General features: G+C 47.3%; 1 protein-coding gene across 2 annotated transcripts in view; it reads left to right on the top strand.

The window, feature by feature from the left end:
* The window catches only part of ACP7 (acid phosphatase 7, tartrate resistant (putative)), a 105467-nt gene that overhangs the window by 27320 nt on the left and 56532 nt on the right, over positions 1-21615 (top strand). For both annotated transcript variants that reach the window (XM_086938851.1, XM_086938853.1), the window contains exons 4-6: positions 15944-16126; positions 16670-16695; positions 17716-17813. In XM_086938851.1, the coding sequence (XP_086794977.1) occupies positions 15944-16126; positions 16670-16695; positions 17716-17813 (307 nt within the window). The remainder of the gene's footprint in view (positions 1-15943; positions 16127-16669; positions 16696-17715; positions 17814-21615) is intronic.

The following is a 21615-nucleotide window of genomic DNA, read 5'->3' as shown; positions in this document are numbered from 1 at the left end:
CGCCAGTAGGTAATATATATATATATATATATATATATATATATATATGTAAATCTAAAGTCTGTTGTCAGTATCCATTGTCAGGTGCATCATGTGACCACAGACTTACCAATTGGAATGTATCGCCACTTAACACTAGCACTTTAAATATTGCCTTTTCCCAGCGTGCGTCATGTGATCAAGGCCTCTGTGTAGGCCGAAACGTCATGCTGTGTGCCGCTTCCTCGAGGGTACAATAAAGATGAAAATTGCTCACTGCACCTGAGGTCTCCGTCTTCTTTCCTGCGCAGCGGTTTCCTGCATTGGGCTCCGGGCGAGAGGTTGCTGAGGATTGTTCTATATTGCCAAACCGGCAGTGTGCTTCGCCGGTACTTGGATGACCCCTCCCCTCGTTTGGGCGGAACTGCTGGAAGCCGAGACTTCTGTTGACCCGGAAGTCATTTGTCTCTCCCGGTAGGGAGTAACTGTTCCTGCCCCCGGTTGCTGTCTACACGGCGCTGCCAGTGAACCCGACGCGGAGCCTGCCGAGCGTTCTGCTTGGGTCAAGTTTTTCGTGTGGGATCAGCGTAGCGGCGCAGAAAAGAAAATACCGGTGAGGAGAGAGTGTGCGCTGCTGTACGGAGGCTTGTATTTCGCAGCGATCTCCAACGCAGCTGTGAGTGCGCATCACGCGCTATTATTAACTAAGAGGAAGCGGCATGTCAGCGGACGCATTGAAAGCGAGGGAACAGGCAGCGCTTAATGCGTTTGATGACTCCCCGGCTGGGGGGTCAGTGGAACCATCCAGCTCTAGTGCACCAGCGACGGAAATTGTTAGCGTGCGTGAACACTTTAAAAAACTTGAGAAATTGATGAAGAGAGAACTCTCCAAGTGGTGGGAGCACCGTTCACTCAGTCGTTACCTAGAAGTGAATAGGATACCTCGTGGCCTGCGGGTTATGCTGGCCCCGAGTTATGAAGATCCGGATCCGGAAATGCTCCGTGAATGGGCAGACTGTAATTTAGAATCGTCACGAAAATTAGTACAAATACTGGTTCGCTATGCAGAGAGTGACCGGTTGAAAACGCAAGCAAAGATTGAAGAGCTCAACCTGGTCATTGAAGCAGCCAGCTCAGACTGCCCTGATGAATGCAACAAACTTAGAGGGGACATGATGGCAAGGATTCAGAAGGAGGAGGAATCCATCAGCAAAAGGAAAGCCTGGAAGTTTCAACGCGACAAGGCGGACTATGCTGAAGGTCGCATTTTCACCTTTGCGAAAAAGTATGATGCCATCAAAGCCTCACGTGGCCAGAAATTGGCCATTTCCACGGATCATTCCAACAGGGCTCAAGGATCAACAGTACAAGATGACTCATCTGAGTCCAACTTGAGTTCAAGCGTTAACAGCGACTCCGACTCCAATTCTGCCCAACCAGGAAGGCAATTGGGGTTTACAAAGCTCACGCCAGCAGAGGAGCTGGACTGTGTGAGGAAAGACTGGCGAGGAACCCTACGCCCGAGAACGCAGTCACGCTCAGGAACAACAAAAAGCGCAACGCTAAACGCTACAAACGTCGCAAGGCCAGATCCAGAGCAAGAGCAAAATCAGCAGAAGAGGAAAAAGAAGAGTGCAAAAAGATGGAACAGGAAGTGAACTTACTATCTGGAACAAAGGACGTTGCCCCCTCTGTTGTCAACTTGACCGACATGGTCCTGTCGGATTCTGAGATTCACATCCTGTCTAAGGGTCTTACTTTCTGTCCGCCATGCGACCTAAATTATGCGGACACAAGAATTGATCTTTTTAGATTTGTCCGCAAAATCAAGCTACTAAAGCATTTTGCTGGAAGCAAGACCCGCAACAACGTCACAAGGGCTGTGGCGGCAGAAGATGGATTGCAGGCCCGTGATTTACCAGGCCTGGAAGCCCTTGAATCTCTCAGAACGGAGCAGTCATCTTCACAAGTTACATCTGGAGGTGAGCCGAGTGGGGTGGGGGGATTAACGTCCTTTAAACCGCGCTCAACGTTCACACCTGTCATGATATATGACAATCTTGACATTTTTCACGATGCAGTGGTTAAAGACATCAAGTCATTACATTCCAAAGTGCTCAACTCCAAACGCAAGAGATATTCACAAAATGATCAGTACATGCGCCTCATCCAAAAAATCCAAGCCAACGAAAATGTCATTGTCAGACAGGCTGACAAGGGAGGGAATATAGTTTTGTGGCCGCGAAAATTATATCTTGAAGAAGCTCTCTCCCAATTGAATGATCCTAACTGCTATAGACATAGTGACATTTCATTGGTCAAAAAAGCTCAGGAGGACTTCCATTCCTTACTCATGGGGTGGAGATCTTTTGGCCTTCTGAGTATGGATGAGTTGAAATACCTTAAGAATAATCATCCTGTCATGCCAGTCCTTTATCTAATCCCGAAAATCCACAAAAATCCTAACAAGCCCCCGGGAAGACCAATAATTGCAGCATGTGGGGGCTTGTTAGAGAAGACTACTATTTATGTGGACTCTTTCTTACAGGAATTTGTGCAGGAGCTACCATCGTATGTGCAAGATTCCAATGATTTCGTAAGAAAAATACAGGGAATAGAGTGGGGTAGGGATATGTGGCTCATAACTCTAGACGTTACGTCTTTATATACCAGCATTAATCACCAAGACGGACTCAGAGCCATAGATTTCTACCTAGGACTGAGACCTATTATGATGGCTGACCACAACCGCATGTTACTGTCTATGATTTCATTTTGTTTACACCACAACTTTTTCTTGTTTAACAATAGATATTACCAACAGGTCAGGGGCGTAGCTATGGGGGCCTGTTTCTCTCCCAGTTATGCCTGTCTTCACATGGGCTACTGGGAGAGACAGGTTCTCCATGGCACACACGCTGACATTTCCAGACAATCTATTGTTAGGTGGTATCGTTATATTGACGACGTGTTCCTTGTCTGGAAGGGCACTCGTCAGGAGGCTGAACACTTTGTTGATATTATAAATGATAATGACTATAATCTGCATTTCACCTCTAACATCAGCAGGGATCAGGTGCACTTTTTGGACATGACAGTAACACCAGGAGCAACTAGTCTTGAAACTAGGTTATACCGCAAGGAGACGGCAGGAAATACGATCCTCCATGCCAGCAGTCATCACCCTGCTCATCTTATACGAAGCATACCGTATGGAGAAATGCTGCGTATAAGGCGATTAAGTAGTACAGAAGTCCAGTGCCAACGGGCACAGCAAGCCAGTAGGTCCAGATTCCTGGCCAGGGGATATCAGTCAGCAATGGTGGATAAAGCCATAGCTAGAGCAAATTCTATCCCACGTAGCCAGGCCCTGGAGCCTAAAGTCCATACTAACCAAACCACCACCAATGATCAACCAGTTAGATTGATTTGGGCCTTTAATAGGCAACAGGCCGCGCTGGGGAAGATTATTTCTAAACACTGGAGCCTAGTAAAATGTGACCCAGTGATAGGGGACAAAATACCTAGTACCCCTTCCATCACATATAGGCGAGCGTACTCTATGCAGAATGCCCTGGTCAAGTCCAGCCCTGAAATCTTAACTAGTAAAAATTGGCTTGGCAAAAGTAGGGGCTTCAGGAAGTGTTCATCCTGCAAGGCTTGCCAGCATGGTGTGAACAAAACAGAGTACACTATTCCATTCACTCCTGAGGCACGCAAGATTAAACAACAGCTTACTTGTAAGAGTGAATATGTGGTGTATGTGCTGGAGTGTCCGTGTGCCCTGCGTTATGTTGGTAGTACCAAACTGCAGGTGCATAAGAGGATACTCCAGCACATCAGGGCGATCAACACCAGTGACCCGGCATATCCGGTGGCCCGTCATTTCAAGGAACATCATAATAATGACAGTTCCCTCTTGCGCTACTATGCGATCGACTGTGTGGGTCCTAATAGGAGAGGAGGGGATAGGGACGGTGCCCTTAGAAAACTGGAAACCAGGTATATCCTGGATATGGACTGTCGAGCTCCGAGGGGTCTGAACTCCACAGAAGATTTTTACACATGTTTATGACAATTCCACACTGTCATACACTGTCTTCTGTTTCTCCTGTTGAGCAGTAGATGCTTCTGCATTGCTTCTGTATTGTGGTTTTCTTGTCTGTCCTCCAATTGAGATTAGTGTCGTCAACACTGTACAAATCAGAGGGTTGGATGGTTCCAAACAGTGGGGTGCAGCCTAGGCTTAGGTTGCACTAAGATGTACCAAGAACTTTACTCACTTGTTTAAGAACTTTTCAGCTCAATCTAATGTATATGAATAAGAGAAAACAATGTCACAAAGTCACCAAAAAACTAGTTGAAAAAAACTTCACACAAAAACAGTGCACTTGGTTATCCTTTTGGTATTCACTATTCACTGTGGTACATCCAATTCTGAGCTGTGGTTGGTCTAGGAAATTAAAGAGCATTGGGGATGGGAGCAGGGCAGAGGCTGCGATGGTTTTCCCCTCTATCTTTTGGGAGGGGTCAACTTCTCCTCTGCCCGTCTTCTATCCAGCTCAGTGCACGTGTAGACAATGTTGTGCATTTAATAATAGGATGCTGCGATCTGAGTATTAAAACACCTTGTTGTTTGATTAATCTTGCACACTATAGATCTCATCCTAATTGAACGGTGTTGTGCTCATTTGCATATTTATCTATATTTGCATTATAAGGTCATGGTTTTAACATATATATATATATTTATATATTTATGATATATTTTTGTATTTACTAACTTATTTAGATGTTTTTCATAACCATGTGTACAGAATGTATGTTGTATATAGTACACAACTGTGAAGTCGTATCTCCATGTAGCACATTGCACTTTTTACATCGTTTACATCGTTTGCCATTTGCACATATGGATTTATCCAGTTATCTTTGTATACATTTTGTGCAGCACATTGCACTTTTTACATCGTTTACATCATTTGCCTTTTGCACAATTGGATTTATCCAGTTATCATTGTTTACATTACGTGTATTTATATGAATTACATTATGCACTTTACTGATACATTTGCCACCGGAGCGACAGGTGATCAGCCAGGGATTATCCCGAGATGTGGTTGTAAATCTAAAGTCTGTTGTCAGTATCCATTGTCAGGTGCATCATGTGACCACAGACTTACCAATTGGAATGTATCGCCACTTAACACTAGCACTTTAAATATTGCCTTTTCCCAGCGTGCGTCATGTGATCAAGGCCTCTGTGTAGGCCGAAACGTCATGCTGTGTGCCGCTTCCTCGAGGGTACAATAAAGATGAAAATTGCTCACTGCACCTGAGGTCTCCGTCTTCTTTCCTGCGCAGCGGTTTCCTGCATTGGGCTCCGGGCGAGAGGTTGCTGAGGATTGTTCTATATATATATATATATATATATATATACATATATTCACTGAAAAAACAAAGGTTACAGGGACTTTATAGTTAGGAAATAGAATTATAAAAACTATAGAAATTCACTGAAAAAAACAAAGGTTACATAGACATTATAGTTGGGCTCAGATTTCATAAGTACAAAACCCCTAAAATTCAGCAGTTATAGTTGCCTGAGCTAATTATAACTTACGCCCCGCAATGCACTGCTTATGACCTCACATATTACATCACTCATGACATGGTCAGTGACATCACTGATGACATCTCAAATTACATATTTCAATGTAGCCCTGGGGAGTTGGGGGCTCTTGGGGCCCGAGGGGGGGGTGGTCCAAGAGGCCCCCCCCCTTTAAGAGCTCATAACAAGGTGGTGGTCCCTGGGGTATTTATTAGCCCTCCTCCTTTAAGTGCAACATGCCCTCCGGACCTTACAAACAAGGGGGCCTATTACTGAAGAAGCACGGGAGCCCATGCTTTATTTTAATTTTATTTTTTGACAGGTATTATAAACAAATAGAGGGACAGGAAGGGCTTATATTTAACGGGTCCAGTGCACGCGCCCTGGTAATTCAAAAGAAGAAATACACAGTTCCCCTAGATCCAAGATATTGGATGCGACAGGTGAAAAATGAAAATAAGTGAGTGAAGGCACGAAGGAGGGGGAACCTCCTTTCGGAATTTAAAGGCCTCACACAACCAGCAAGCTAGGTGTCATGCTTCATCATATGGCCTTTGCCCCTCGTCGGGTCGGCGGTGCAATACCCGCCGGGCACCCGTGAAGGGGCTCTTTGGCGGGGATCTTTTATTCCTGCCGTATGGTGCTGTGGGTGTGAGGGCCCTAAAGAGTGGACGTGTGTGGTGTAGATGTGATAAAGTGCTTTAAAAAAGGTTGAGTAATCCACAAAGACAATTTTATTGAGGTGGTAACCAACCTTGTTAAAAAACAGAAAGAGTGGTTGCTTGTTCAGGCTCAAAGGCCCATGAAAGCTATACCTACTCTGCAAAAGTGACCACTTTTAGGGGAACTGTGTATTTATTCTTTTGATATAAATTTTTTTCGATAGGTGCCACGGCTGCCAAAAGTTATGTTTTTAATACCCATTATTTTGCCCTGGAGGGTCTCTCTGGGATCCCCCCACAAGAGGCCTAGGGGGGTCAGGGTATTCCTACACTCTTGTTTTTTCTTTTACATTTTTTTATGGGACGTGGCTCAAGCCGAGTCCCAAGATGGCTACAAAGACTTTCTGGTTTGAAGTTTTGGCAGCCAATCAGAATTTGGCACGAGGACTATTGGTTCCTTGGACGATCCACGTCTCTATATATAAAATTAGGTTTTTCTCCTAATTTCACAAAAACTACTGAACAGATTTTTTATTCTTTTTTCTGGCTTTATAGTTTATAGATCAACACATAAAATATACTGTTTATGCATATGATATTCTTTTGTTTTTTTCAAAACCAGAATTGTCTATACAAGCCTTTTTCCCAGATCTAAAATTCCATTCCAAAGTTTCAGGTTACAAACTTAACATAGATAAATTAGAGGTTATACCTCTTAATAAACATTACACGAAAGAACCATTTGTTACACCAGGTTTATCCTGGAATACAACTAAGATCGAATGCTTGGGGATCTAGTATTGTAAATCTGTTAGGGGTACTCTTATATTTAATACAGATAAATAGTTAGTAAAGACTGTCACCTCACACAAAAATAGTCTCCTTTATGATGATTGTCCCAATTGTAAACCTTCTCCTTATGATGATTATTGTTAAATTTAGTTTTTTGCTACCTTAGATAGTGTATTATCTCAGTTCTTGTGGAATGGGAAGAAAGCTAGAATTTCCCTAGATAGACTGAGGAATCCCAAAGTGTATGTATGTGTTCATTTTTAAGATTTTTTCACCTATCACAGGACATTTGGAAATTTAAAAATTCAGGTTTGTTAGTGGATCCTGTCTACAATACTAGCAAGTTATGGTTCTATCTACAGCAGACTTTGGATTTCCCTTTTTGTCACAAAAATATTCTTTTTATGTCTAATCCACCTACGTTTTGGTTGCCGTCTACTCTATCACACTCTTGTTCCTTTTTTATTTATTTATTTATTTTTTTTAAAGTTTTTATTAAAGAAAAACAGTGGCATATTCGACAATAATCACATTGACAAATGAATTTGAACATCATAGCTTAGGCAATCAAATGATTCTCATGACAGTAGGCTCTGTGATCATCCAGGCTTAGGCAATTTGACAATTCTCAAGACCGGCTGCACATCACACATTTCGCAGTGAAATAAACAATCTTTTCAACGCGCGCATCATTACCCCTCTATGTCTTCCTCATCTGAACTATCCACTTCGTCTTCTGGCAGTAAGTCGCATATGTCCCCCCTGTACGTGTTCCAAGGCGCCCAGATTTTGTTCCATTTGCGTGGGCTTCCCCTGGTTTTATAGACCATGCGCTCCGTTACCATGATTACATCCATATTTCTACACCACAATGCCAGCGTGGGGGGGACCGCCACTCCCCATTTCTGCGCTATATCTCTCTTAGACACTATGAAACCGAGTGCAGCTCAGGTCTGTCCCTGTCGAGTGAGGTCCGTGGGGTCCCATATATTCAGGATACACTTTCGAGGTTCAGGCGGGAGGGAGACACCCAACGTTTGCGACATAGTGCGCAAAACCTGGCGCCAGTAGTCGACTATGACTGGACAATCCCACAGGGTATGAAAGAGTGTGCCCTCCTCCCCGCACCCTCTGAGGCAGAAGGGATGTGTCGCCCGATGTATCTTGTGTAGGGTGGTTCTAGTGTAATATACTCGATGTACTATTTTGAGTTGCACCAGTCGGAACTTAGCCGATATGCCCACCTCCTTAGGGGACGCCAGAGCCATCAGCCAGTCTGTATCGTCCATATCTCCCACCTCTTCCACCCATTTTTCCCGGAGTTTAAGTGTGGGGTCGGGCATATTATTAAGTAACTTCTTGTATGTGAGGGATGTTGCTCGTTGTTGCATGAAATCTGTGAGTAGGCGATCCTCCAGTGGCGAGGCTTCTGGAACGTCTGTGCTAGCTGGGAGTACATTCAACAACGCATGCAGAATCTGTACGTATCGATACATTTCATTCTGACCCAGTTCATATTGTTGCTGGAGTTGTGAAAAGGGGATCACTGTCCCTTTATCCCACATATCACCGACCGTGGAGATCCCAATGTTGTCCCATTGCGTAAAACCCTTGCTGTTCCTTAATTGTCCCAGCGCCTTGGCGTCCCACAGTGGGGTGAGTTTGGTGATAGTGTTTTTCCAACCCAATTTTGCCTGCGCCGTATACCATAAGGTAACTGTCTGTTTTGTGGGCCCTATTCATTTTGCGGCCAGACTTTTATTATATAGCACCGCCAGCATGTTTTTCGTACCCAATTGCCACCTATCTGCTCTATATGCTGGGTTGTCTTGGGGAGCGTGAATCCAGCTGTTGATGGTTTTAAGTTGTGCCGCCCGGTAGTATAACTGTAGGTTTGGCAATGCAATACCAGAATCATACCAGCTCTTATTTAGCTTAATTTGGGCTATGCGCGCCGGTAGATTGCCCCACATAAGGGTTGAAACCTGAGCTGCCACCTGTTTAAAGTATCGTAGCGGTATTGGGTATGGCGTGTTGTCAAGAGCGTAAAGGAACCGTGGCAGGGCCATCATTTTGTAGAGTGCGGCCCTTCCCAGCAGAGTTAGGGGCAGGGACGCCCAGTGCTTGACATCGCGCTTCAGTCGCACCAGGGGGGGAGTCAGGTTCTTTTCAAAGAAGTCTGTAGCATTTCTAGTAATGTGTATACCTAAATATTTGAAGGAATCTCTGGCAATTACGATCAGGCAATTGGCATGGAGCGATGGATCTGGACCTTTCAGAATGTATAGCACTGATTTGGACCAGTTTATCATGTATCCTGATGTTGCCCCGGGCGTATTGCCAATTTCAAGGAGTTTAGGAATGCTACGTTCAGGGTCTTGAAGGTATAGCAGCATATCATCAGCGTAGAGGGAGACCCGGTCTTCCCAACCCGCTGCCCAGCTAACGCCTTTTAGCAATGGCGTCTTCCTAATTAAGGTTGCCAATGGTTCCAGCGCCAACGTGAATAACAACGGTGACAGCGGACTGCCTTGGCGTGTCCCCCTTGCCAGTTGTATAGTGTGGGATATGTGGCCGTTAGCTGTTATCTGAGCCACTGGTTCAGTATATAAGAGTCGTATCCAGGCCTGGAATTTGGGGCCAAAGCCCATATGGGTCAGGACTGAGAAAAGGTATTGCCACTCCACCAAGTCGAAGGCCATTTTAGCATCTAGCGACATTATTACTGTTGGATCGGAAAGCAGCGAGGCCCGCGCCAGCACTCCGTGGACCCTCCTGAGGTTAAGAGCAGTGTTCCGGTGTGGCATAAAGCCCGACTGATCTGGGTGGATCAGCTGCGGGAGGTGGGGCATAAGCCTATTTGCTAGAACTTTCGCCAAGATTTTGGCATCCGCATTTAGAAGCGATATTGTGCGGTAGGCCGTGCACTCCGTGGAGGGTTTATCCGGTTTGGGAATTGCCACGATCATTGCCGTACGCTGGTCTAGCGGGAGGCTATCATTATACATTGCTAGCCGCGGCGCACTTAGTGTCTCAGACATGAGCTTGTACCATTCTATACTGATCCCGTTGGGGCCCAGAGCCTTTCCAGATTGTATTGCCCCTATGGCTGACTGTAGCTCGTCGGTCGTGAGGTCTGCTTCTAATTCTGTGACCGCCTCGGTTGGGAGGGTCTGGGTTTCTATGTGACTAATTGAGCTGAGTGCCTCCGACTCCCGGACTTCCCGGACTTCCCGGACTGGAGTGTAGACTTCCTCAAAGTGTTCAGCCAGTGTAGCTACTATCACCTCAGGGTGGGTCTGTAGTATGCCTGACTTCGAGTATAGTTGTTGTATACCCCTGGGTCCTCCCCCCTTTTTATCCAACCACGCCAACATCTTTCCCGCTTTATCCCCCACGTTGTATATTCTGTGTGTCGTTGCAGTGATGTGGCCTATGGTTTGGTGCTGCAAGTGGTCCTTGTGACGCTGTTGCTGCAGCTGTAAAGCGTGCGCAGTGTCCAAGGAGGGAACCGCCATGTGTGATATGTTTGCCGCTTGGACGGCGAGCTCCAAGTCCGCCAGTTCTTTTTGCTGTGTTCGTTTATGCCCTGTAATGGACGCTATGGCCTGTCCCCGGAGGACCGTCTTGTAAGCTTCCCAGAGGATGGATGGGGATTCTACAGAGGGAGTATTTTCTGCAAAATAATGTTTGGTCGCGTTTTTGAGGTCTTTTTTAATATTGGGGATTTTCAGATAGGTAGGGTAGATTGGGTATATCCTCCTGCGTGATTTCTCCCTGCAAGAGAGAGTTAAAAACATCAGAGAATGGTCCGAGATGCCCCTAGATTTGATTTCAACCTCCTCAACATTCTGTACTCTCGATCCCACCATTAGGAAGTAGTCTATTCTTGAAAGGCTATTGTGCACTGCCGAGTGGTATGTATATTGGTTTGTCACTGGGTGTGTCTGTCGCCAGACGTCGATGAGCCCCATCGCCTCTATAAAGCCCTGGAATCGGGAGGGTCCTGATGTTTGCGGCTGTGCCGGAAATCTGTCTATTTCTGAGTTTATAGTTGCGTTAAAGTCGCCACCAATAATAAGGTCACCCTCCGGTAGTGTTAATATAAACGCCCCCAGCGCCGGCATCGCCACCGACTGCAGCGCCGGAGGTACTTAAACTGAAACTATGTTTAGAAGTCTGCCCTCCCACTGTCCCTGTATTGCCGCGAAGTGACCCTGGTCATCAGTCTTAGTCTGCAGCAGTATGAATGACGAGGTTTTCTTGATCAGAATACCCATTCCCCTCGACCCCGAAGTAAACTCAGCATGCGCCACCATCTTGTACCCTCGTCTATCCAGCGCCTGGCATACGTCCCCGTGAGATGAGTTTCTTGCAGAAGGACTACTGTTGGGCTATTTCTTTTCAAGACCTGCAGTACCAGGCCCCTTTTTATTTTATCACCCAGTCCTCGCACATTCCACGTTAGGATCTTCAGTGGGGGCACAGGGGTCATTTGCGTCATGTCGCCGTGGACGTCCCTTTGTGAACTGCGCGCCAGCATGGGTCTATCCAGCTCTGCGGCGTCGTTGTCGTGTATTGACATCACTGCGTGTATGGTGCAATCGTGGACCTAATATGTGCGTCTCACCTGTCACGATCACGATGTAACTGTCATCTCTGCGCGCTTGCCGTGTGTGCCTGTTGTCTAGTCTAGCGGTACAAAAGGGGGTGGTGATGGACGGAGCATCTGAATCAATCAAACACTCACACCCAGTCAAAAGATCTGGGTTTAATCCATCACCGTTCTTTAGCCCACTCTGCCACCCCAGTTCAGACATGGCTATATGCAAATCAGTCTGACCCTGTGCCTCATGGGAACAGTGCAGCCCGAACTGCCAAGCCATGTCTTCCCTGGACCGGAAACAAGCTTCCGAGGACCGGTTTCTGGCATTCCAGCCGTCTTCAGCTCGGCTTGCTTGAATCCAGTGGCAAAGTGAGCAAAGGACTCACGTCTGAGCATACCCTGCCACACTTATGGCAGCCAAAAGCGGTACAAAAGGGGGTGGTGATGGACGGAGCATCTGAATCAATCAAACACTCACACCCAGTCAAAAGATCTGGGTTTAATCCATCACCGTTCTTTAGCCCACTCTGCCACCCCAGTTGAGACATGGCTATATGCAAATCAGTCTGACCCTGTGCCTCATGGGAACAGTGCAGCCCGAACTGCCAAGCCATGTCTTCCCTGGACCGGAAACAAGCTTCCGAGGACCGGTTTCTGGCATTCCAGCCGTCTTCAGATCGGCTTGCTTGAATCCAGTGGCAAAGTGAGCAAGGGACTCACGTCTGAGCATACCCTGCCACACTTATGGCGGCCAAAAGCGGTACAAAAGGGGGTGGGGATGGGCTGAAGACGGCTGGAATGCCAGAAACCGGTCCTCGGAAGTTTGTTTCCGGTCCAGGGAAGACATGGCTTGGCAGTTCGGGCTGCACTGTTCCCATGAGGCACAGGGTCAGACTGATTTGAATATAGCCATGTCTGAACTGGGGTGGCAGAGTGGGCTAAAAAACGGTGATGGATTAAACCCAGATCTTTTGACTGGATGTGAGTGTTTGATTGATTCAGATGCCTCGTCCATCACCACCCCCTTTTGTACCGCTGTTGTCTAGTCTAGTCATAAGAAATAAACATTGTTTAACTAAAACTTTCCCTTCCCCCCTACCCCACCTCCCTGCCTCCCTCCTTAACGGACATAGAACCACCCGCCTCCCCAACTTAGCAGAGTGCTTTTCCCCAAACCCAACCATAGTACTTGCTTGTCGGGGTATAAGGTCCGTAGAGGCTGCAGCCCTTCCTGCCCCCCCGGGCTCGCCTCAGTCCAGAACTCAGAGCTAGTCCAATATCCAGTATTTAGCACGTTATGACGCCGGTGAGAATCGGGAGGCCATCATTCCTGGGTCAGTTCAAGATCTTCAGTTTCCGCCTGTGGCGAGCGGCCCGGCGCTTCCCGTTGTTGTTCTTGAGATCCCACGTGGTCTGCTTCCTGCTGGTGCCGGTGATTCCTGTTGGTGCGTCGCTGTGAACCCACAGGTCGCCAACCCTCCAACCAGTCGTATGCCGATTCTGGAGTGTCAAAGAACCATGTCTTATTGTCGGCTACTACTCGGAGCCGTGCCGGGTATAACATGGAGTAGGGTAGTTCACGCTCCCTCAATGCCTTCTTTACCTCCCAAAAACATTTTCTGCGGCGGGCCACCTCTGCTGTGTAGTCCGGGAAGAAGGCAAGCGTTGAGTTGTGTACACGGATCGGCTGGGATGTTCTCGCCGTTTGTAGGATTGCGTCCCTATCTCTAAAGTTAAACAACTTGGCCAACACCGGTCTTTGAGGGCGCTCCAGGCTTAGGTTTGCCGCCTGGGACTCTATGGGCCCTTTCAACTGAGAAAAAATGGGATAGACCCTTGGGTTGCATCTTGGTTTTGATCAGGTCTTCTACGTACAAGTCCATAGCCCAGGTCCCCTCCGTTTCAGGAAGGCCAAGAATTCGCACATTGTTCCTTCTTGATCGCCCTTCTTGATTGTCCAGCTTTTCCCTCAGGTGTTTATTTTCCATCTCGATCCGTTCCACCGCTCTCTGTAATTCTGATGTGTTCTCTACCAGCGACTTTGTGACTATTTCCACTTCTTTTATTCGCTCAGTCATTTTGTGGAAGTCCGCCCGCAGCAGAGAAACATCTGTAGATATTGTCCCCACCGTCGTTTGAACTGTTGAGAGGGCTTTCATTATGTCCTCCAACGTGACTTTTTTGGCGCCTTCGCTTTCCGATGTTTTCCCCCCCAAGGATGGACGTCCCTCCGTCCCCTGCGAACTATTCTTTTCATATGCGTATTTGTCCAACTTAGACTGTGCTGCTTGGTTCCTCGGGCCTCTGCCCGCCATGGTGACCCTTTCAAATGTTCGCCGTGGAGCAGGGGGAAAGAGTGCAAAGCTGATTCCGTAGGTAAAGTAGTGTGGGGCAGTTATAATTGTTTGGCATGGCTGTTGCAATAGGTGCTCTTGTACAGGCAAGGGCGCGCAGTGTCCCAACGACCTGTTCCCAGCGGTAGTCGGTGCATATGAGGCAGTCGTGACTGGGGTTTCGTGGCCAACAACAAAGATCAGTCAGCTTGGGAAGCGGTTGTAGCTGGGACACTGTGTCTGGCAATGCACACGAGGCTACAGGCAGGAGGGGGGAGGTTCCAGATCACTCCACTAGCCAGTAGCCGTTATTAGAACGGGCGAGCAGGCAGCCTGAGAGCACCATTGCTCACAGGCTGCCTGCTCGCCCGTTCTAATAACGGCTACTGGCTCTTCTTTTAGGCACCTACTGCTGGCCACACGTGTTCTGCGGTCTTGCCTGCTACGTTTTCTGGCTCGCCGCTCTCCCCACCGTCATTCAGAATTGCCGGCGCACTCCACACTCTCAGCCCGGTACTCCCAGTCAATCAGCAGCCCCTGCAGTTGTTGTGCGGTCGTCGTGTGGGTGGCGGGTGACCTCTAAGATCGCCGCCGCGCATATCCACCCGTGCTATGTTAGGGGGTAGGCGGGGGGGTCAACGCTCAAGAGGGGGTGCTCGGCTGCACCGTCCCGGGAACTTGTGAATCCCGCCCGCACAGGGTTCAGCGCCGTCGTCGGTGGGTCCAATTATGGCGAGGCTTCTCGCAGCACTTACAAGCACCGAGCGCACCAATACTGTGTGCGCTCCGTCGCCGAAGGATTCCAAGGCAATCGCGTTTTCACTCGGGCCAAAACCAGGGGTCCTTCCGGTTTCGCGGTGCCCGGTCGCCTCCACTTCCAGCCGAGTGCCAATATGCTGCAGGCCGCGGTCCGGGACTGGTATGAAGGCCTTCAGTGCGTGCCGCTCACCATCCCCGGCATACCATTGCAGATCGCCTCCCGACTCCACCAAATGTCTCGCCCGGCTCCAGACCTTGGTTACCGCTCCGGGGGTCACTGTGTTTCACGGATTCATGAGCGGATGGATGCGAAAGGGTGCTTCACTCACGGAGCTCAGTAGCTATGCCGCCATCACAATCGGCTGCTAGCCACGCCCCCCCTACTGAACAGATTTACAACAATGTACAATAAGGTCGCTTTCTGGACCAACAGCTACCTTTCTGCCAAATTTCGTGTAATCCGGTTCAGCAGTTCGGGCTGTAGTTGTATCTAAAATCTCTATGGAAAGTAACATGGGGAAAGCACTTTTTGTCCCCCCTTTTCCTTGCCCCCCCTTGACAGAGCACCACAAAATGTTTAAGACAGCAGCTGAAGTGAGCGCAATACTAGTTTTGAAAAGTTTGCGAGGATTCATCAAACAACGCCAAAGTTATTGGCATATGAACAAACGCTCTTCCTATGGAAACTAGATCCAACTATAACTACCTACTGCCAACCGTCAGTAAGATATATATATATTTATATATATATATATATATATATATAACATTTGTGTATGAGTGAGAGTGAGTCTCCTCTGATAAATATGTGTGCGTGTTTGCATCTGAGCCAGTGCTTCAGCCTTCAATACAATATGTGAATTAATGTCATTCCAGTTGGACATGTAGACGTGAATGTCTGCATGAGTGATTAAGTACTTTGCATTTGAACTTGTGAGACATTATTGTACGCCAGGGCTGAAGTCAGATGTATAGAATTATGATACGGTGACCCCTGTTGAATTGATGGCTCTGTCCATAATGCGTTTTTTAATTCATCACTGCAGCTAAGCCCCAGTCTTTAGGAGCCCGGAGGGGGTTGTTTCCGGTCTATAGCACTGTAGGAGAGCTCTTGTCTTTAGTCATTTTTGTGTTAATATAGACTTGGTCATTCCTGCGGTAGTGTAACTGGCCGGACTGTTTTGTTATTGTGTGTTCACAGCGTACATTTGTGGTAGCGACCTTGGCTGGAGTAAAACGTTCAACTTTGTGGCCCTGCAGAATGGTACAGAATGGAGTCCTCGTCTTGTGATATTTGGTGATCTGGGATTTTGGAACCCTCAGTCTCTACATCGACTACAGCGAGAGACACAGGCTGGGTACTATGACATCATTCTTCATGTAGGTGGGTACTGATGTGTTTTCCTCACATAACTCACATCAGCCTTCACAACACTAAGCCCTAGAGATACATGCAGCATTCCCCTGCCTCAACCATCTAGCAGTCTTCCCCAGTGGCACATACAAACAGAGAGATTCTAGCAATCCAGACAGTATCTATTAATGCTTTAACATCCATGGCCTGCTCCAAGCATTCAGTCTCATGTATCTTGAGGGATGAGGACCTGTGTGTTATTTTGTCTCAGTCCCCAAAACAAGATACCCAAATGTAGTAGGTACATCCTCCATCACCACACCTATGGAAAAAGTCCTCTGAATTCTATCCGACCCTTTAACTCGGGGGCTTTCTCTTGCATCTTTATCTGGTGTCTTTACTTGAATATTTTTGATTCTATTACTCTTGCAGAATGCAACGGACTCTGCATTGTAAGATCTCACATTCTGCAGCTAACCTCTTGATTCTCTCGGTTGAAATGTCCTGTCTGTGTCCCTCCTTTATATTGTTTCCCTATTTTTGTAAATATTTAACGTAATCATTTTTTTCTAGGTGACTTTGCATATGACCTTGATTGGGTAAGAAAGGCTTTCATTTAAATACTTTCTTTATTTTTAGTCCTCTTAATTGTTTCTTATTATATGTTGCTTCACATACGCACAAGCACATATTCGCCACACACATCCTTGCATGTTCACTACACACAGGTCTTTAATTTTTTCACCATGCATGTGTCTCCATTTGTGCACTCTATATAATACAAGTCCCCACACACTTCATCACAAACATTTCAACAATATTATCATTCAAGGGCATCCATCATTAGTGCAGCAGGCACAGTGACACTTGGCAAGGGGTTTGAAGCCAAAGGCATTCCAATTATATCTCTTATATGCCACCCAACCAGTAGCAGAGGGTGTATTTTACTTGCTTTCATTCGGGCCTGTGGCACTCTTGCTACTCTGCTACCATCTTACCCATCCCATCTCATCCATCATATATTCTTCCAAAGCTTAGATGTATATTCTTGCACATTTCATCATGCACAGTATTGCACATCCCTCATAGATCCTTACATTTTTCACTTTTTGCATACTTGTAAATCCATCTTTTTCCTGCTCATTCACCAGGTTCATCCTCACAGTGTATCTTGCATCTCATTGCACATCCTTTTCACACACCTTTACATAGCCAGTCTGACTCTTTCACTAGGGCTTTGCACATTCAACTAACACATATACTTGCACAGGACCTTTACAATCCATTTAATATGTTCAGACAAATCCACTATTACCATCCATTTCATAAGCTCTTACAAATCCAGTTTACAAATGATGTCATGGATGTTGCTGAAAATCGTTACACATTTCACCATTATTCACATTCTCACACCTACACTGCTGAAATATATAGGCATAGAGCTTACACGTACAATGCCTGGTATGTACAGACACACGTATGCTGTAACACAAGAATACTTACCACACACAAGTAACATTCTCATTTCCAGGCATGCTGATTAATATTATGATCTAATTGTGTACTCAACTTCCGTGAGACTACTAATTTTGGCTCCCCTCTCTTGTCTTTCCTCTCAGTACAATGCCATGCTAGGAGACCTTTTCATGATCCAGATGGAGTCGGTCGCTGCCTATGTTCCCTATATGACCTGCCCAGGGAACCACGAGGAGAAATAGTGAGTAGAGAGTTGCCAGATAATTTCATTTTTGCACTTAAATCAGATCCATCCTCAGATAATCTAGGGGCAAGAAAAAAAAGACTAAGGGAGGATGAGGAAGAGAGTAATATTGAGGACATGAGAAAAAATGCTTTAAGGCAGAAAGATGAAGAATTTTGCAATTGTTTATAACAGGCCATGCTACCTTGGGAGCCTTAAATGCTAATGCCATGTTACAACCTATATCCTCAGCAGAGTATTAATGAGGTAATCATCATGTCTTCACACACTTACATAAAGCCTTATAGGTCTTTGTTGCCTGAACTTCAAAGCTGTACGTCAATGACTGCAAAATAAGTCATGCGAAGGTAAATCACCATTGCCTTCTCTCTTAATTTGGCTGCCCTTGTCTCCTTGTCCCCCCAAAACAAGTCCCTTCAATACTCACCCAAAAGCTAAAACAAATCAGCCATACCTGATGTCAGAAAGTGTTTGGTTAATTTGGGAAGGGGGTTACCCCCCAAAAAATAATAAACGCACTCTGGTGTGTTCAGAACACAGTCCTAAGTAAATCTCCTCTTGATATATGATGGCTACGCTATAAATAGTTTGCAGTTCCTCAAAGAAATGTCAGTGAGCTTATGTTCAAGTTCAGGAATTTATATAGCGCACTACTCACCCGGAGGGTCTCAAGGCGCTTGGGGAGGGGGTTCATTATTTATCGAATAGCCAGGTTTTAAGTTCTTTTCTGAAGGAGAGGTGGTTCTGTGTAAGGCGGAGGTGAGTGGGGAGTGAGTTCCAGGTCTTAGCCGACAGGTAGGAGAAGGATCTGCCTCCCATGGTGGATCTTTGGATACGCGGAACTGCGGCGAGGGCTTGGTTGGCAGATCTGAGTTGGCGGGAGGGAGTGTAGAAGGACAGCCGGGTGTTGAGGCATTCAGGTCCTAGTTTGTAGAGGGCCTTGTGTGCGTGGGTGAGGAGACGGAACGTTATTCTTTTGTTGACGGGGAGCCAGTGAAGGTCTTTCAGGTGGCCGGTGATGTGATCTTGGCGAGGGATGTCTAAAATGAGTCTCGCTGATGCGTTTTGGATGCGTTGGAGTTTTTTCTGTAGTTTGGTTGTGATTCCGGCGTAGAGGGTGTTTCCGTAGTCCAGACGACTCGTGACCGGTGCGTGGGTGACCAGTTTTTCTTGTCTCGGGGGGATCCACCGGAAGATTTTTTTGAGCATACGAAGTACGATGAAGCAGGAGGATGAGACGGCGTTGACTTGTCTGGTCATCGAAAGTGAGGAGTCTAGGATGAAGCCAAGGTTGCGAGCGTGGTCTGTGGGTATGGGTGCTGTGCCTAGAGCCGAAGGCCGCCATGAGTCGTCCCAAGCAGTGGGGGATGATCCTAGGATGCGCACCTCCGTTTTTTCTGAGTTAAGTTTTAGGCGGCTATTTTTCATCCATTCGGCTACTTCTTTCATGCCTTCGTGAAGATTGGTTTTGGCGGTGATAGGGTCTTTGGTGAGGGAAAGGATCAGCTGGGTGTCGTCAGCGTAGGAGATGATGTTGAGGTTGTGTTGGCGCGCGATGGATGCGAGTGGACTCATGTAAACATTGAAGAGGGTGGGACTGAGTGATGATCCTTGTGGTACACCGCAGATGACTTCGGTGGCCTCTGATTTGAATGGGGGAAGTTGGACTCTCTGAGTTCTCCCAGATAGGAACGAGGTGATCCATTCCAAGGCTTTTCCCTGTATGCCGATGTTGCTGAGGCGTTGAATGAGGGTGCTGTGACAGACTGTGTCGAAGGCGGCGGAGAGGTCGAGTAGAATGAGGGCCACTGTTTCTCCGTTGTCCAGTAGTGTTCGGATGTCGTCTGTGGCTGCGATGAGGGCGGTCTCGGTGCTGTGTTTGGCTCGAAAGCCGGACAGTGAGGGATCGAGGGAGTTGTTGGATTCAAGGAAGGCGGCGAGTTGGCTATTGACGGCTTTCTCAATGACTTTGGCAGGGAATAGGAAGAGGGAGATGGGGCGGTAGTTTTTAAGTTCAGAGGGGTCTGCTGTGGGTTTCTTCAGGAGGGTGCGGACTTCGGCGTGTTTCCAGCTTTCTGGGAAGGTAGCAGAGTTGAAGGAGCAGTTGATGATCTCACGGAGATGGGGTGCGATGATGGAGTCTGCTTTGTTGAAGATGTGGTGGGGACAGGGTCGGTTGGCGAACCAGAGTGGATGGAGTTCATAAGGCGGATGGTGTCTTCAGTGGTGATTGGGTTCCAGGCGCTGAGGTAGTTAGAGGGCGGTTTAGGTTCGGAGGGGGGTGGAGTGAATTGTTCGTTGGAGATGTTCTCGAAGCTGTTATGTATGTCGGCAATTTTGTTGTAGAAGAAGGAGGATAATGAATCGCAAAGGTCTTGGGTGGGAGTGATGTAGTTTGAGGCTGCGGTGGGGTTGGTGAATTCTTTGACTATGTTGAATAGTTCCTTGCTGTTATGGGCGTTGTTGTCCAGTCGATTTTTGAATGCTGATTTCTTGGTGGATCGAATCAGTTGGTGGTGTTTGCGGGTGGCTGCATTGAAGGTGGTCATGTTGTCGGTGGTTGGGTTCTTTCTCCATGTTTTCTGTGTGTGTGTGGCATAGCTTTTTGGATTTCTTTAGGTCATCGTTGAACCAGGGGGCCTTTTTGCTGTCCTGTTTGGTGTGATGGTTTTTCAAGGGTGCTAATTCATCAGTTCTGTGAGTGATCCATTATTTTAGTTTGGTGGCGGCTTTGTTTGGGTCCGATGAGAGGGCGGGTGGGTTTTGGTTGAGCGATGAGAGGAGTTGGTCAGTGGTGACTTTGTTCCAGTTTCTTCGAGGAATAGGTTGTGGGGGGTTGTGGGTCGAGGTGGTTTAGTAACTGAAGTGAACGCTACTGTGGTCCGTCCAATGGAGAGCTGTGGTGCGATCAAAGGAAATGTATTTGCTGGAGGTAAAGATTGGGTCGAGTGTATGTCCGGCTATATGTCAACTAGTGGTTTGAGTCCGAGATTCGCCAGGTTGTCAAGGAGGGTGGTGGTGTTGATGTTGTTTTTCTTTTCCAGGTGGAAGTTGAGGTCTCCCAGTAGAATGTAGTTCTCGGAGGCGAGGGCATGTGGGCTAAGGAAGTCAGTTATGTCTTCGCTGAAATGTTTACGGGTTCCTGGGGGCCTGTAGATGAGGGTGCCTCTAAGTGTGGTCCTAGGGTCGGTATGGATCTGGAAGTGGAGGTGTTCGGCGGTTGCAAGGTTGTCGTCGAAGCTGGTCGTGATTTTGATGGTGTTCTTATGGACGATGGCGATGCCTCCTCCTGTTTGGTTGGTGCGGTCTTTTCGGATGATCTTGTAAGTGTCCGCGATGGCTATGGCGATGTCGGGTGTTGATGATGCGTTCATCCAGGTTTCTGTAAGGAAGGCGACGTCCGGTGACGCAGTGTCGAGTAGGTCCCAGAGTTCGGTTGCGTGTCTGTGGACCGAGCGGGTGTTCAGCAGGATGCACTTCAGGTGGTTAGATTCGGAGATGTGATTGGATTCGGTGGATGTGGTATTGTTATTGATGCAGGTAAATTTGCAGGAGTGGCAGGCGAAAGGACCGTGGGTACGTCGCGGGGCAGCTTCGAAGCATTGTGGTGTATGTCCGGGGTTAAGGGCAAGGAGAGTAGCGGCGTCATATGTTATGCGGGAGGAGTGGGTATTGCGAGGGCCAGGGGGTTTGGCGCTGGGCGCGGTCCAGTTGCGGACGGGCGCAGACGGGCTTACCTTTGGCGCACCTTCGGCGTGACCGCTGCACGCAAATGCATCAGACATAAGAGGATGGTGGA

This window comes from Lissotriton vulgaris, chromosome 9 (assembly GCF_964263255.1).
Source record: "Lissotriton vulgaris chromosome 9, aLisVul1.2, whole genome shotgun sequence".
NCBI classification, from domain to species: domain Eukaryota; kingdom Metazoa; phylum Chordata; class Amphibia; order Caudata; family Salamandridae; genus Lissotriton; species Lissotriton vulgaris.
The sequence above is the reverse complement of the archived record's forward strand: the minus strand, read 5'-3'. Positions and strand labels throughout refer to the sequence as shown.